Raw genomic sequence first — 14908 nt, 5'->3', positions numbered from 1 at the left:
TGAACTTTTCTTTTCGTTCACCTTCCATCCATGTGACCTTAGAAATGCCAGCACTAACTCTGTATGAGACTTGGCAGTTTGAAAGCTTGAAGCTTGTATCAGAATGTCGTCTAGGTATGGAGCTACCGAGATTTCCTGCGGTCTTAGTACCGCCAGAAGAGCACCCAGAACCTTTGTGAAGATTCTTGGAGCTGTAGCCAATCCGAATGGAAGAGCCACAAACTGGGAATGCCTGTCTAGGAAGGCAAACCTTAGGTACCGATAATGATCTTTGTGAATCGGTATGTGAAGGTAAGCATCTTTTAAATCTACAGTGGTCATGTACTGACCCTCTTGGATCATAGGTAAAATTGTCCTGAATAGTCTCCATCTTGAACGATGGAACTCTTAGGAATTTGTTTAGGATCTTTAAGTCCAGGATTGGTCTGAAAGTTCCCTCTTTTTTGGGAACCACAAACAGATTTGAGTAAAACCCCTGTCCCTGTTCCGATCGTGGAACTGGATGGATTACTCCCATTAACAAGAGCTCTTGTACGCAGCGTAGAAACGCCTCTTTCTTTGTCTGGATTGTTGACAACCTTGACAGATGAAATCTCTCTCTTGGAGGAGAGTATTTGAAGTCCAGAAGGTATCCCTGAGATATTATCTCTAGCGCCCAGGGATCCTTGACATCTCTTGCCCAAGCCTGGGCGAAGAGAGAAAGTCTGCCCCCCACTAGATCCGATCCCGGATCGGGGGCCCTCAATTCATGCTGTTTTAGGGGCAGCAGCAGGTTTCCTGGCCTGCTTGCCCTTGTTCCAGGACTGGTTAGGTTTCCAGCCTTGTCTGTAGCGAGCAACAGCTCCTTCCTGTTTTGGTGCAGAGGAAGTTGATGCTGCTCCTGCTTTGAAATTACGAAAGGAACGAAAATTAGACTGTCTAGCCTTAACTTTGGCTTTGTCCTGAGGCAGGGCATGGCCTTTACCTCCTGTAATGTCAGCGATAATCTCTTTCAACCCGGGCCCGAATAAGGTCTGCCCTTTGAAAGGTATATTAAGCAATTTAGACTTAGAAGTAACATCAGCTGACCAGGATTTTAGCCACAGCGCCCTGCGTGCCTGAATGGCGAATCCTGAATTCTTCGCCGTAAGTTTAGTAAGATGTACTACGGCCTCCGAAATGAATGAATTAGCTAGTTTAAGGACTCTAAGCCTGTCCGTAATGTCGTCCAGAGTAGCTGAACCAATGTTCTCTTCCAGAGACTCAATCCAGAATGCCGCTGCAGCCGTGATCGGCGCAATGCATGCAAGGGGTTGCAATATAAAACCTTGTTGAACAAACATTTTCTTAAGGTAACCCTCTAACTTTTTATCCATTGGATCTGAAAAAGCACAGCTATCCTCCACCGGGATAGTGGTACGCTTAGCTAAGGTAGAAACTGCTCCCTCCACCTTAGGGACCGTTTGCCATAAGTCCCTTGTGGTGGCGTCTATTGGAAACATTTTTCTAAATATCGGAGGGGGTGAGAACGGCACACCGGGTCTATCCCACTCCTTAGTAACAATTTCAGTAAGTCTCTTAGGTATAGGAAAAACCTCAGTACTCGTCGGTACCGCAAAATATTTATCCAACCTACACATTTTCTCTGGTATTGCAACTGTGTTACAATCATTCAGAGCCGCTAACACCTCCCCTAGTAATACACGGAGGTTTTCCAGTTTAAATTTAAAATTTGAAATATCTGAATCCAGTCTGTTTGGATCAGAACCGTCACCCACAGAATGAAGTTCTCCGTCCTCATGTTCTGCCACCTGTGACGCAGTGTCTGACATGGCCCTAATATTATCAGCGCACTCTGTTCTCACCCCAGAGTGATCACGCTTACCTCTTAGTTCTGGTAATTTAGCCAAAACCTCAGTCATAACAGTAGCCATATCCTGTAATGTGATTTGTAATGGCCGCCCAGATGTACTCGGCGCTACAATATCACGCACCTCCCTCTGAGCGGGAGATGTAGGTACTGACACGTGAGGCGAGTTAGTCGGCATAACTCTCCCCTCGTTGTTTGGTGAAATTTGTTCAATTTGTACAGATTGACTTTTATTTAAAGTAGCATCAATACAGTTAGTACATAAATTTCTATTGTGCTCCACTTTGGCATTGCAACAAATGACACAGGTATCATCCTCTGAATCAGACATGCTTAACACATTAGCAAATAAACTTGCAACTTGGAAATACAATTCAATTAGAATAATATTAAAACGTACTGTGCCTTTAAGAAGCACAGAAGATCTATGACAGTTGAAAATTAATAAATTGAAACAGTTATAGCCTCAATCCTTGTAAACAACACAACTTTAGCAAAGGTTTAATCCCATTAGCAAAGATAACAAATTCTGAAAGCAGGAAACAAATTACAGAATAAACGTTTTTTATCTCAGTCAAACTACAATTCTCACAGCTCTGCTGAGAGAAATTACCTCCCTCAAAATAAGTTTTGAAGACCCCTGAGCTCTGTAGAGATGAACCGGATCATGCAGGGAATAAAATGAGTTGCTGACTGAAATATTTGATGCGTAGTAAAAGCGCCCAAAAACGGCCCCTCCCCCTCACACACAGCAGTGAGGGAGAACAGAAACTGTCAGAAAACAGATTAAGCAACTGCCAAGTGGAAAAATAGTGCCCAAACATTTATTCACTCAGTACCTCAGTAAATGAAAACGATTTTACATTCCAGCAAAAACTTTAAACATAATCTCTAGTTATTAAACAGCTTTATGTATTTCTTACAGTGTAATTCTAGTGAAGTACCATTCCCCAGAATACTGAAGTGTAAAGTATACATACATGACATTATATCGGTATGGCAGGATTTTCTCATCAATTCCATTATCAGAAAATAAAAACTGCTACATACCTCTATGCAGATTCATCTGCCCGCTGTCCCCTGATCTGAAGTTTACCTCTCCTCAGATGGCCGAGAAACAGCAATATGATCTTAACTACTCCGGCTAAAATCATAACAAAAACTCTGGTAGATTCTTCTTCAAACTCTGCCAGAGAGATAATAACACACTCCGGTGCTATTTTAAAATAACAAACTCTTGATTGAAGATAAAAACTAAGTATAATCACCATAGTCCTCTCACACATCCTATCTAGTCGTTGGGTGCAAGAGAATGACTGGGAGTGACGTAGAGGGGAGGAGCTATATGCAGCTCTGCTGGGTGAATCCTCTTGCACTTCCTGTTGGGGAGGAGTAATATCCCAGAAGTAATGATGACCCGTGGACTGATCACACTTAACAGAAGAAATAGGCCCCTCCCACTCATATTACAACAGTGGGGAAGCTCAGTTAACTGTTTCTATGCAGAAACAAAAGTTAGCCATGTGGTAAAAATCATGCCCCAATAAGTTTTATCACCAAGTACCTCACAAAAAACGATTAACATGCCAGTAAACGTTTTGAACATACATTTTAAAAGTTATGAAGTGTTATTAATAAGCCTGCTACCAGTCGCTTTTACTGCAGTTAAGGCTCATACATTACTTCAGTATTAACAGTATTTTCTGAGTCAAATTCCATTCCCTAGAAAAATACTTCAGTGTACACACACTCATCAGCCTAATACCAGTCGCTACCACTGCATTTAAGGCTGAACTTACATTACATTGGTATCAGCAGTAATTTCTCAGTCAATTCCATTGCTTAGAAAAATAACTTACTGCACATACCTCGTTTGCAGGGAGGCCCTGCATGCTATTCCCCTTTTCTGAAGTTACTTCACTCCTCAGAATGTGCGACAACAGCCAGTGGATCTTAGTTACGTCTGCTAAGATCATAGAAAACGCAGGCAGATTCTTCTTCTAATGCTGCCTGAGAAACAAACAGCACACTCCGGTGCCATTTAAAATAAACTTTTGATTGAAGAAATAAACTAAGTTTAAAAACACCACAGACCTCTCACAACGACCTATCTTTAGTTAGGTTGCAAGAGAATGACTGGATATGACATGTGAGGGGAGGAGCTATATAGCAGCTCTGCTTGGGTGATCCTCTTGCAACTTCCTGTTGGAGAAGAGATATAATCCCATAAGTAATGGATGACCCGTGGACTAACTACACTTAACAAGAGAAATATATACACACACACACACACCTCTCTATAATATACTTTATATAAGGTACTGGGGAAGGGGCTCTGTGTGTGTGTATGACCATGTGGTTGTACTTGCCACCTGGGCCAAAAGGTGCCATTCCTCTCCTGCATCTCTCCCACACCAGACACTGCATAAAATTGGTTCAGGGTCAAGTTGCATGCAGGCACCCGGCAGGCTTTTTAAAGGGATACGAAACCCAATTTTTTTTTCTTACATGATTCAAATAGAGAATACTATTTTAAACAACTTTCCAGATTACTTCTTTTGTCTAATTTACTTAATTTTCTTGGTATCCTTTGATGAAGAAGCAGCAATGCACTACTGGGAGCTAGCTGAACACCAGTTGAGCCAATAAAATGAGGTATATATTTGCAACCACCAATAAGCAGCTCCTTGGCCTACCTAGGTATCCTTTTGAACAAAACAAATTAGATAATAGAAGTATAATGGAAAGTTGTTTAAAATCACACCTGAATCATGAAAGAAAAAAAATTGAGTTTCATATTTCTTTTTTAAGGGACACTGAACCCAAATGTTTTCTTTCGTGATTCAGATAGAGCATAGAGCATGCAATTTTAAGCAACTTTCTAATTTACTCCTATTATCAAATCTTCATTCTCTTGCTATGTTTATTTGAAAAGCAAGAAGTTTAGATGCCGGCCCATTTTTGGTGAACAACCTGAGTTGTCCTTGCTGATTGGACAGCACCAATAAACAAGTGCTGCCCGTGTTACTGAACCAAAAATGTGCTGGCTCCTTAGCTTAGATGCTTTCTTTTTCAAATAAAGAAAGCAAGAGAACGAAGAAACATTGATAATAGGAGTAAATTAGAAAGTTGCTTAAAATTATATGTTCTATCTGAATCATGAAAGAAAAAAATTGGGTTCAGTGTCCCTTTAAGTGGAGGGGCACGTAATTTCATTATTGGACCCAGGCAGCACAATGTCTTGAGCCGGCCCTGTCTGTTCTAAAGAAATATGTTCATCCAATATGTGAATCTCATTTTCTTTAAAAAAAAAATTTTTACTAATTTCTGTGGGTCAATTTGGAAATCTTATAGATGTTTAATATAACAGTGTGTGGATATGTATGTGCTTTTATATGAGTGCATATATTGAAATTTAAGTGCATAAGAGGGCAGAGGGTGTGTGGAAAGAGAGAGGACGTGTGTGAGAGAGGAGGAGAGTATAGAAGAAAGGAGGAGAGTTGAAAAGGGAGAGAAGTGTGGGGGGGGGGGAGAAGGGGAGAGTAAGAGAAAGAGGGAGTATGTGGGAGAGAGGGAGATATAGATAAATAGATGTATTTATTTAAAATGTTGCCTTTTCAGACAATATCACATTTTGTGAATAAGAATACACCGTTTAAAAAAATTCCCCCCCCCCCCCCATATTTTTTTTGGCTCCTAAGTTCAGGATTTTGCTTGTTCATTATACAGGCTGATGAAACAAGCCTAGTAGGTTTTATTAATATTGTGGTCTACAATCCGCTAGATGATAGAGCTCCACAAGAGATTGTGACTCAAATTTTCAGCTACTACCTTGGAACTTTGTCACATACCTGTGTGAAGCTCTATCATACAAGGCTACAGTTGCATGTGACCTACACCTACAGTATATACCCCATGTGGAGCTCTCTTATCATAGGGGAGACCACACTATTAATTGAGCCCAACTAAGATTATTTAATGAGCAACCTACTTCATCTAGCCATTGTCTTCCCCAGAACCCCTAGTTGATGTTGCTGTTATGCACTTTCTTGTATTTATTTATTACTGTATGTATCATTATTTAATTTCTTATTGCATAAAATAAAAAGATTAAAATTACTGCATAAGAAAGTGTTTTGCTAAACACATGTTAAGATAGGGTGGGGTAGTGGGTGTGGCATGGGCAGTTTGTGGGTGGGATCAAAAGTGGCGGGTAACATTTTGGCCTGGCTAGTAGCTTAGTACTGGAAATTTTGAATATGAATATATATATATATATATATATATATATATATATATATATATAAATATAAAAAAAATATATAGCTCCTCCCTTGACTCCACCCCCCAGTCATTCGACCGAAGGTTTAGGAAGAAAAAGGAGAAACTAAAAGGTGCAGAGGTGACTGAAGTTTTAAATCAAAAAAATATAATCTGTCTTAAAATGACAGGGCGGGCCATGGACTCGTCGTATCATAGAAGAGATTAATTTATCAGGTAAGCATAAATTTACTTTTCTTCTATAATATACAACGAGTCCACGGATTCATCCTTTACTTGTGGGACACAATACCAAAGCTATAGGACACGGATGAACGGGAGGGACAAGACAGATGCCTAAACAGAAGGCACCACTGCTTGAAGAACTTTTCTCCCAAAAATAGCCTCCGAAGAAGCAAAAGTATCAAATTTGGAAAAGGTATGAAGAAAATAAAAACTAACATTTTATCACCTCTTTCACTTTACCCTTCCTAGTACTTAGAGTAGGCAAAGAAAATGACTGGGTGGTGGAGACAAGGGAGGAGCTATTTAGACAGCTCTGCTGTGGTGCTCTTTGCCACTTCCTGTTAGCAGGAGGATAATATCCCACAAGTAAAGGATGAATCCGTGGACTCGTATCTTATAGAAGAAAATCACCCCTCTTTTGCTTTTAATGTAAACTCAAAAAGGAACCCAATATTTATTTTAAAACAAACAATACTCTAAGTTGGAAGAACAAAAATACAAAATTTACTTTAGAAAATGGCACTGTAAATAATCTCAACATAAACTTTAAGTATATTATGTTCTAGTTTGCTTAAATGCCTAAGGAAAACTAACTAATCCACCTACAAAGGAAGGCAACAATGAATGGATTTACTTACGATTTAGGTGCATGACCATTAGCAGTTTTCATTGATGCATGGTATCTTTCTGCGAAGGCAATTTTATTATAAAGCAATGTTATTTTATACAATTATAGATACAAAAAACATAATTTATGTAAGAACTTACCTGATAAATTCATTTCTTTCATATTAGCAAGAGTCCATGAGCTAGTGACGTATGGGATATACATTCCTACCAGGAGGGGCAAAGTTTCCCAAACCTCAAAATGCCTATAAATACACCCCTCACCACACCCACAATTCAGTTTAACGAATAGCCAAGAAGTGGGGTTATAAGAAAGGAGCGAAAGCATCAAAATAAGGAATTGGAATAATTGTGCTTTATACAAAAAAATCATAACCACCACAAAAAAGGGTGGGCCTCATGGACTCTTGCTAATATGAAAGAAATTAATTTATCAGGTAAGTTCTTACATAAATTATGTTTTCTTTCATGTAATTAGCAACAGTCCATGAGCTAGTGACGTATGGGATAATAAATACCCAAGATGTGGAACTTCCACGCAAGAGTCACTAGAGAGGGAGGGATAACATAAAAACAGCCAATTCCACTGAAAAATAATCCACAACCCAAAACAAAAGTTTTAATCTTAATAATGAAAAAAAACTGAAATTATAAGAAGAAGAATCAAACTGAAACAGCTGCCTGAAGTACTTTTCTACCAAAAACTGCTTCAGAAGAAGAGAAAACATCAAAATGGTAGAATTTAGTAAAAGTATGCAAAGAAGACAAAGTTGCTGCTTTGCAAATCTGATCAACAGAAGCTTCATTCCTAAACGCCCAGGAAGTAGAAACTGACCCTAGTAGAATGAGCCGTAATCCTTTGAGGCGGGGATTTACCCGACTCCACATAAGCATGATGAATCAAAGACTTTAACCAAGACGCCAAAGAAATGGCGGAGGCCTTCTGACCTTTCCTGGAGCCAGAAAAGATAACAAAAAGACTAGAAGTCTTTCTAAAATCCTTAGTAGCTTCAACATAATATTTCAAAGCTCTTACTACATCCAAAGAATGTAAAGATCTCTCCTTTGAATTCTTAGGATTAGGGCACAATGAAGGGACAACAATTTCTCTACTAATGTTGTTAGAATTCACAACCTTAGGTAAAAATTTAAATGAAGTCCGCAACACCGCCTTATCCTGATGAAAAATCAGAAAAGGAGATTCACAAGAAAGAGCAGATAACTCAGAAACTATTCTAGCAGAAGGGATGGCCAAAAGGAACAGAACTTTCCAAGAAAGTAATTTAATATCCAGAGAATGCATAGGTTCAAACGGAGGAGCTTGTAAAGCCCTCAGAACCAAATTAAGACTCCAAGGAGGAGAGATTGACTTAACAGGTTTGATACGAACCAAAGCCTGTACAAAACAATGAATATCAGGAAGATTAGCAATATTTCTGTGAAAAAGAACAGAAAGAGCAGAGATTTGTCCTTTCAAGAAACTTGCAGACAAACCTTTATCCAAACCATCCTGAAGAAACTGTAAAATTGTAGGAATTCTAAAAGAATGCCAGGAGAATTTATGAGACGAACACCAAGAAATGTAAGTCTTCCAGACTCAATAATAAATCTTTCTAGACACAGATTTACGAGCCTGTAACATAGTATTAATTACTGAGTCAGAGAAACCTCTATGACTAAGAATCAAGCGTTCAATTTCCATACCTTTAAATTTAATGATTTGAGATCCTGATGGAAAAAAGGGCCTTGAGATAGAAGGTCTGGTCTTAACGGAAGAGTCCAAGGTTGGCAACTGGCCATTCGAATGAGATCCGCATACCAAAACCTGTGAGGCCATGCTGGAGCCACCAGCAGTACAAACGAACGTTCCATTAGAATTTTGGAAATCACTTTTGGAAGAACTAGAGGCGGAAAGATATAGGCAGGATGATAATTCCAAGGAAGCGACAACGCGTCCACTGCCTCCGCCTGAGGATCCCTGGATCTGGACAGATACCTAGGAAGTTTCTTGTTTAGATGAGAGGCCATCAGATCTATTTCTGGAAGTCCCCAGATTTGAACAATCTGAAGAAATACCTCTGGGTGAAGAGACCATTCGCCTGGATGTAACGTCTGACGACTGAGATAATCCGCTTCCCAATTGTCTACACCTGGGATGTGAACCGCAGAGATTAGACAGGAGCTGGATTCCGCCCATAGAAGTATCCGAGATACTTCTTTCATAGCCTGAGGACTGTGAGTCCCACCTTGATGATTGACATATGCCACGGTTGTGACATTGTCTGTCTGAAAACTAATAAAAGATTCTCTCTTCAGAAGAGGCCAGAATTGAAGAGCTCTGAAAATCGCACGGAGTTCCAAAATGTTGATTGGTAATCTCGCCTCCTGAGATTCCCAAACCCCCTGCGCTGTCAGAGATCCCCATACAGCACCCCAACCTGACAGACTCGCATCTGTTGAGATCACAGTCCAGGTTGGACGAACAAAAGAAGCCCCTTGGACTAAACAATGGTGATCTATCCACCACATCAGAGAGTGTCGTACATTGGGATTTAAGGATATTGATTGTGATATCTTTGTATAATCCCTGCACCACTGGTTCAGCATGCAAAGCTGAAGAGGTCGCATGTGAAAACGAGCAAAGGGGATCGCGTCCGATGCAGCAGTCATGAGACCTAGAATTTCCATGCACAAAGCTACCAAAGGGAATGATTGAGACTGAAGGTTTCGACAGGCTGAAACCAATTTCAGACGTCTCTTTTCTGTTAGAGACAAGGTCATGGACACTGAATCTATTTGAAAACCCAAAAAGGTTACCTTTGTCTGAGGAATCAATGAACTCTTTGGTAAATTGATCCTCCAACCATGTCTGAATAAACGACACAAGTTGATTCGTATGAGATTCTGCAGAATGTGAAGACTGAGCAAATACCAAGATATCGTCCAAATAAGGAAATACCGCAATACCCTGTTCTCTGATTACAGAGAGAAGGGCACCAAGAACCTTTGAAAAGATCCTTGGAGCTGTTGCTAGGCCAAACGGAAGGGCCACAAACTGGTAATGCTTGTCTAGAAAAGAGAATCTCAGAAACTGAAAGTGATCTGGATGAATTGGAATATGAAGGTATGCATCCTGTAAATCTATTGTGGACATATAAAGCCCTTGCTGAACAAAAGGCAGAATAGTCCTTATAGTTACCATTTTGAATGTTGGTATCCTTACATAAACGATTCAATATTTTTAGATCCAGAACTGGTCTGAAGGAATTCTCCTTCTTTGGTACAATGAATAGATTTGAGTAAAACCCCAGACCCCGTTCCAGAACTGGAACTGGCACAATTACTCCAGCCAACTCTAGATCTGAAACACATTTCAGAAACGCCTGAGCCTTCACTGGGTTTATTGGAATGCGAGAGAGAAAAAATCTTCTCGCAGGCGGCCTTACCTTGAAACCTACTCTGTACCCTTGTGAAACAATGTTCTGAATCCAAAGACTGTGAATCGAATTGATCCAAATATCTTTGAAAAATCGTAACCTGCCCCCTACCAGCTGTGCTGGAATGAGGGCCGCACCTTCATGTGGACTTGGGAGCTGGCTTTGACTTTCTAAAAGGCTTGGATTTATTCCAGACTGGAGAAGGTTTCCAAACGGAAACCGTTCCTTTAGGGGAAGGGTCAGGCTTCTGTTCCTTATTCTGACGAAAGGAACGAAAACGATTAGCAGCCCTGTATTTACCCTTAGATTTTTTGTCCTGAGGCAAAAAAGATCCTTTCCCCCCAGTAACAGTTGAAATAATAGAATCCAACTGAGAACCAAATAACTTATTACCTTGGAAAGAAAGAGAAAGTAAAGTTTACTTAGAAGTCATATCTGCATTCCAAGTTTTAAGCCATAAAGCTCTTCTAGCTAAAATAGCTAAAGACATATACCTGACATCAATTCTAATGATATCAAAGATGGCATCACAAATAAAGTTATTAGCATGTTGAAGAAGTTTAACAATGCTATGAGTATCATGGTCTGACACTTGTTGTGCTAACGTCTCCAACCAGAAAGTGTAAGCAGCAGCAACATCAGCCAAAGAAATAGCAGGTCTAAGAAGATTACCTGAACATAAATAAGCTCTCCTTAGAAAGGATTCAAGCTTCCTATCTAAAGGATCCTTAAAGGAAGTACTATCTGCCGTAGGAATAGTAGTACGTTTAGCAAGAGTAGAGATAGCCCCATCAACTTTAGGGATTTTGTCCCAAAATTCTAATCTATCAGGTGGCACAGGGTACAATTTCTTAAACCTTTTAGAAGGAGTAAATGAAGTACCCAGATTATTACATTCCCTAGAAATTACTTCAGAAATAGCATCAGGGACAGGAAAAACTTCTGGAATAACTATATGAGGTTTGAAAACCGAATTTAAACGCTTAGTAGATTTAGTATCAAGAGGACTAGACTCCTCCATATCTAATGCGATTAACACTTCTTTAATTAAAGAACGAATAAATTCCATTCTAAATAAATATGAAGATTTATCAGTATCAATATCTGAGACAATCTTCTGAACCAGATAAATCCTCATCAGAAACAGACAAGTCAGAATGATGACGGTCACTTAAAAATTCATCTGAAATATGAGAAGTTTTAGAAGACCTTTTACGTTTACTGGAAGGAGGAATAACAGACAGAGCCTTCCTAATAGATTTAGAAACAAATTCTTTTACATTAACAGGAACATCCTGAGCATTAGATGTTGAGGGAACAACAACAGGTAATGGATTATTACTAATGGAAATACTATCTGTATTAGAAAGTTTATCATGACATTCATCACAAACTACAGCCGGAGGAACAGTTACCACAAGTTTACAACAAATGCACTTAACTTTGGTAGAACCAGCATCAGGCAGCGTCTTTCCAGAAGTAGATTCTGATCCAGGGTCAAGTTGAGACATCTTGCAATATGTAATAGAAAAAAACAACATATAAAGCAAAATTATCAAATTCCTTAAATGACAGTTTCAGGAATGGGAAAAAATGCCAATGAACAAGCCTCTAGCAACCAGAAGCAATAAAAAATGAGACTGAAATAATGTGGAAAAAAGGTGGAGACAAGAATGACGCCCACATTTTTTGGCGCCAAAAGGACGCCCACATTATTAGCGCTAAGTACAACGCCTATATTTTTTGGCGCTAAGAATGACGCCACATCCGGTGACGCCGAAAAAAATAACGCCCACATGTTTGGCGCAAAAAAAGGTCAAAAAAAAACTTCCGGCGTCAATTAGGGCGCAGGAAATGACAATTTTTTTGCGCCAAAAAAGTCTGCGCCAAAAATGACGCAATAAATTGAAGCATTTTCAGCCCCCGCGAGCCTAACAGCCCACAGGGAAAAAAAGTCAATTGAAAAACTTAAGGTAAGAAAATTGAATTATTCATATGCATTATCCCAAATAATGAAACTGACTGTCTGAAATAAGGAATACTGATTACCCTGAATCAAGGCAAATATAAGTTTAAACACATATATTTAGAACTTTATAAATAAAGTGCCCAACCATAGCTTAAGAAGCTTAAGAGTGTCATAATAAAATAAGACTTACTTACCCCAAGACACTCATCTACATATAGTAGATAGCCAAACCAGTACTGAAACGAGAATCAGTAGAGGTAATGGTATATTAGAGTATATCGTCGATCTGAAAAGGGAGGTAGGAGAAGAAATCTCTACAACCGATAACAGAGAACCTATGGAATAGATCCCGTAGAAGGAGACCATAGTATTCAAATAGGCAATACTCTCTTCACATCCCTCTGACATTCACTGCACTCAGAGGAAAACCGGGCTCCAACCTGCTGCGAAGCACATATCAACGAAGAATCTAGCACAAACTTACTTCACCACCTCCACGGGAGGCAAAGTTTGTAAAACTGAATTGTGGGTGTGGTGAGGGGTGTATTTATAGGCATTTTGAGGTTTGGGAAACTTTGCCCCTCCTGGTAGGAATGTATATCCCATACGTCACTAGCTCATGGACTCTTGCTAATTACATGAAAGAAAGAAATAGTTCATCCTCTTAAAAGGACGTGAAACAATTTTTTTCTTTCATGATTGAGGTCATGCAATTTTAACCCCTTAATGACCGGACCATTTTTCAATTTTCTTACCCTTAATGACAATGGCTATTTTTACATTTCTGCAGTGTTTGCGTTTAGCTGTAATTTTCCTCTTACTCGTTTACAGTACCCACACATATTATATACCGTATTTCTCGTCATTAAATGGACTTTCTAAAGATACCATTATTTTCATCATATCTTATAATTTACTAAAAAAAAAATATGATAAAATATGAGGAAAAAATGGAAAAAAAAACACACACTTTTTCTAACTTTGACCCCCAAAATCTGTTACACATCTACAATCACCAAAAAACACCCATGCTAAATAGTTTATAAATTTTGTCCTGAGTTTAGAAATACCCAATGTTTACACGTTCTTTGCTTTTTTTTGCAATTTATGGGGCAATAAATACAAGTAGCACTTTGCTATTTCCAAACCACTTTTTTTTTTTTCAAAATTAGCACTAGTTACTGTGGAACCCTGATATCTGTCAGGAATACCTGAATATCCCTTGACATGTATATATTTTGTTTTAGAAGACATCCCAAAGTATTGATCTAGGCCCATTTTGGTATATTTCATGCCACCATTTCACCGCCAAATGCGATAAAAAAAAAAAAAAGTTCACTTTTTCACAATTTTTATCACAAACTTTAGGTTTCCCACTGAAATTATTTACAAACAGCTTCTGCAATTATGGCAGAAATGGTTGTAAATGCTTCTCTGGGATCCCCTTTTTCAGAAATAACAGACTTATATGGCTTTGTGGTTGCTTTTTGGTAATTAGAAGGCCGCTAAATGCCGCTGCGCACCACACGTGTTTTATGCCCAGGAGTGAAGGGGTTAATTAGGGAGCTTGTAGGGTTAATTTTAGTTTAAGTGTAATGTAGTAGACAACCCCAAGTATTGATCTAGGCCCATTTTCGTATATTTTATGCCACCATTTCACCGCCAAATGCGAGCAAATAAAAAAAAAAAAAAAAAACTTTACATTTTTCACAATTTTAGGTTTCTTACTGAAATTATTTACAAACAGCTTGTGCTATTATGGCAGAAATTGTTGGAAAAGCTTCTCTGGGATCCCCTTTGTTAAGAAATAGCAGACTTATATGGCTTTGGCGTTGCTTTTTGGTAATTAGAAGGCCGCTAAATGCTGCTGCGCACCACACATGAATTATGCCCAGCAGTGAAGGGGTTAAATTAGGTAGCTTGTAGGGAGCTTGCAGGGTTAATTTTAGAGATCAGCCTCCCACCTGACACATCCCACCCCCTGATCCCTCCCAAACAGCTCTATTCCCTCCCCCACCCCACAATTGTTCCCGCCATCTTAAGTACTGGCAGAAAGTCTGCCAGTACTAAATAAGTTTATTAATTTTTTTTAAATAAAAATAATAAAATATTTTAGTTGTGATGGACCCCTGCCTTAGCACCAACCTCCCTGATCCCCCCCTCCAGATCTCTAACCCTCTCCCCTACCTAATTACCGCCATCTTGGGTACTGGCAGCTGTCTGCCAGTACCCAGTTTGGCCCCACAAACCAAATTATTTTAATTTTATTTATAACTTTTTTTTTTTTTTTATTATTTTTGTAGTGTAGCAGCCCCCCCCCCCCCCAATACCCCTACCCCCACCCCTCCCAGATCCTGATAAATTTCTTTCTCCTACGGTGTGTCCGGTCCACGGCTTCATCCTTACTTGTGGGATATTCTCATTCCCTACAGGAAATGGCAAAGAGAGCACACAGCAAAGCTGTCCATATAGCCCCCCCTCTGGCTCCGCCCCCCAGTCATTCGACCGACGGTTAGGAGA

At 39.4% G+C, this 14908-nt stretch overlaps 1 protein-coding gene across 2 annotated transcripts in view; it reads right to left on the bottom strand.

Annotated features, from left to right (window-relative positions):
• Positions 1–14908, bottom strand: part of AFF4 (ALF transcription elongation factor 4) — a 433430-nt gene that overhangs the window by 238779 nt on the left and 179743 nt on the right. For both annotated transcript variants that reach the window (XM_053717172.1, XM_053717174.1), the window contains one exon: positions 6994–7042. In XM_053717172.1, the coding sequence (XP_053573147.1) occupies positions 6994–7042 (49 nt within the window). The remainder of the gene's footprint in view (positions 1–6993; positions 7043–14908) is intronic.

The sequence above is a fragment of the Bombina bombina genome, chromosome 6, assembly GCF_027579735.1.
Source record: "Bombina bombina isolate aBomBom1 chromosome 6, aBomBom1.pri, whole genome shotgun sequence".
NCBI classification, from domain to species: Eukaryota; Metazoa; Chordata; class Amphibia; order Anura; family Bombinatoridae; genus Bombina; species Bombina bombina.
The sequence above is the reverse complement of the archived record's forward strand: the minus strand, read 5'-3'. Positions and strand labels throughout refer to the sequence as shown.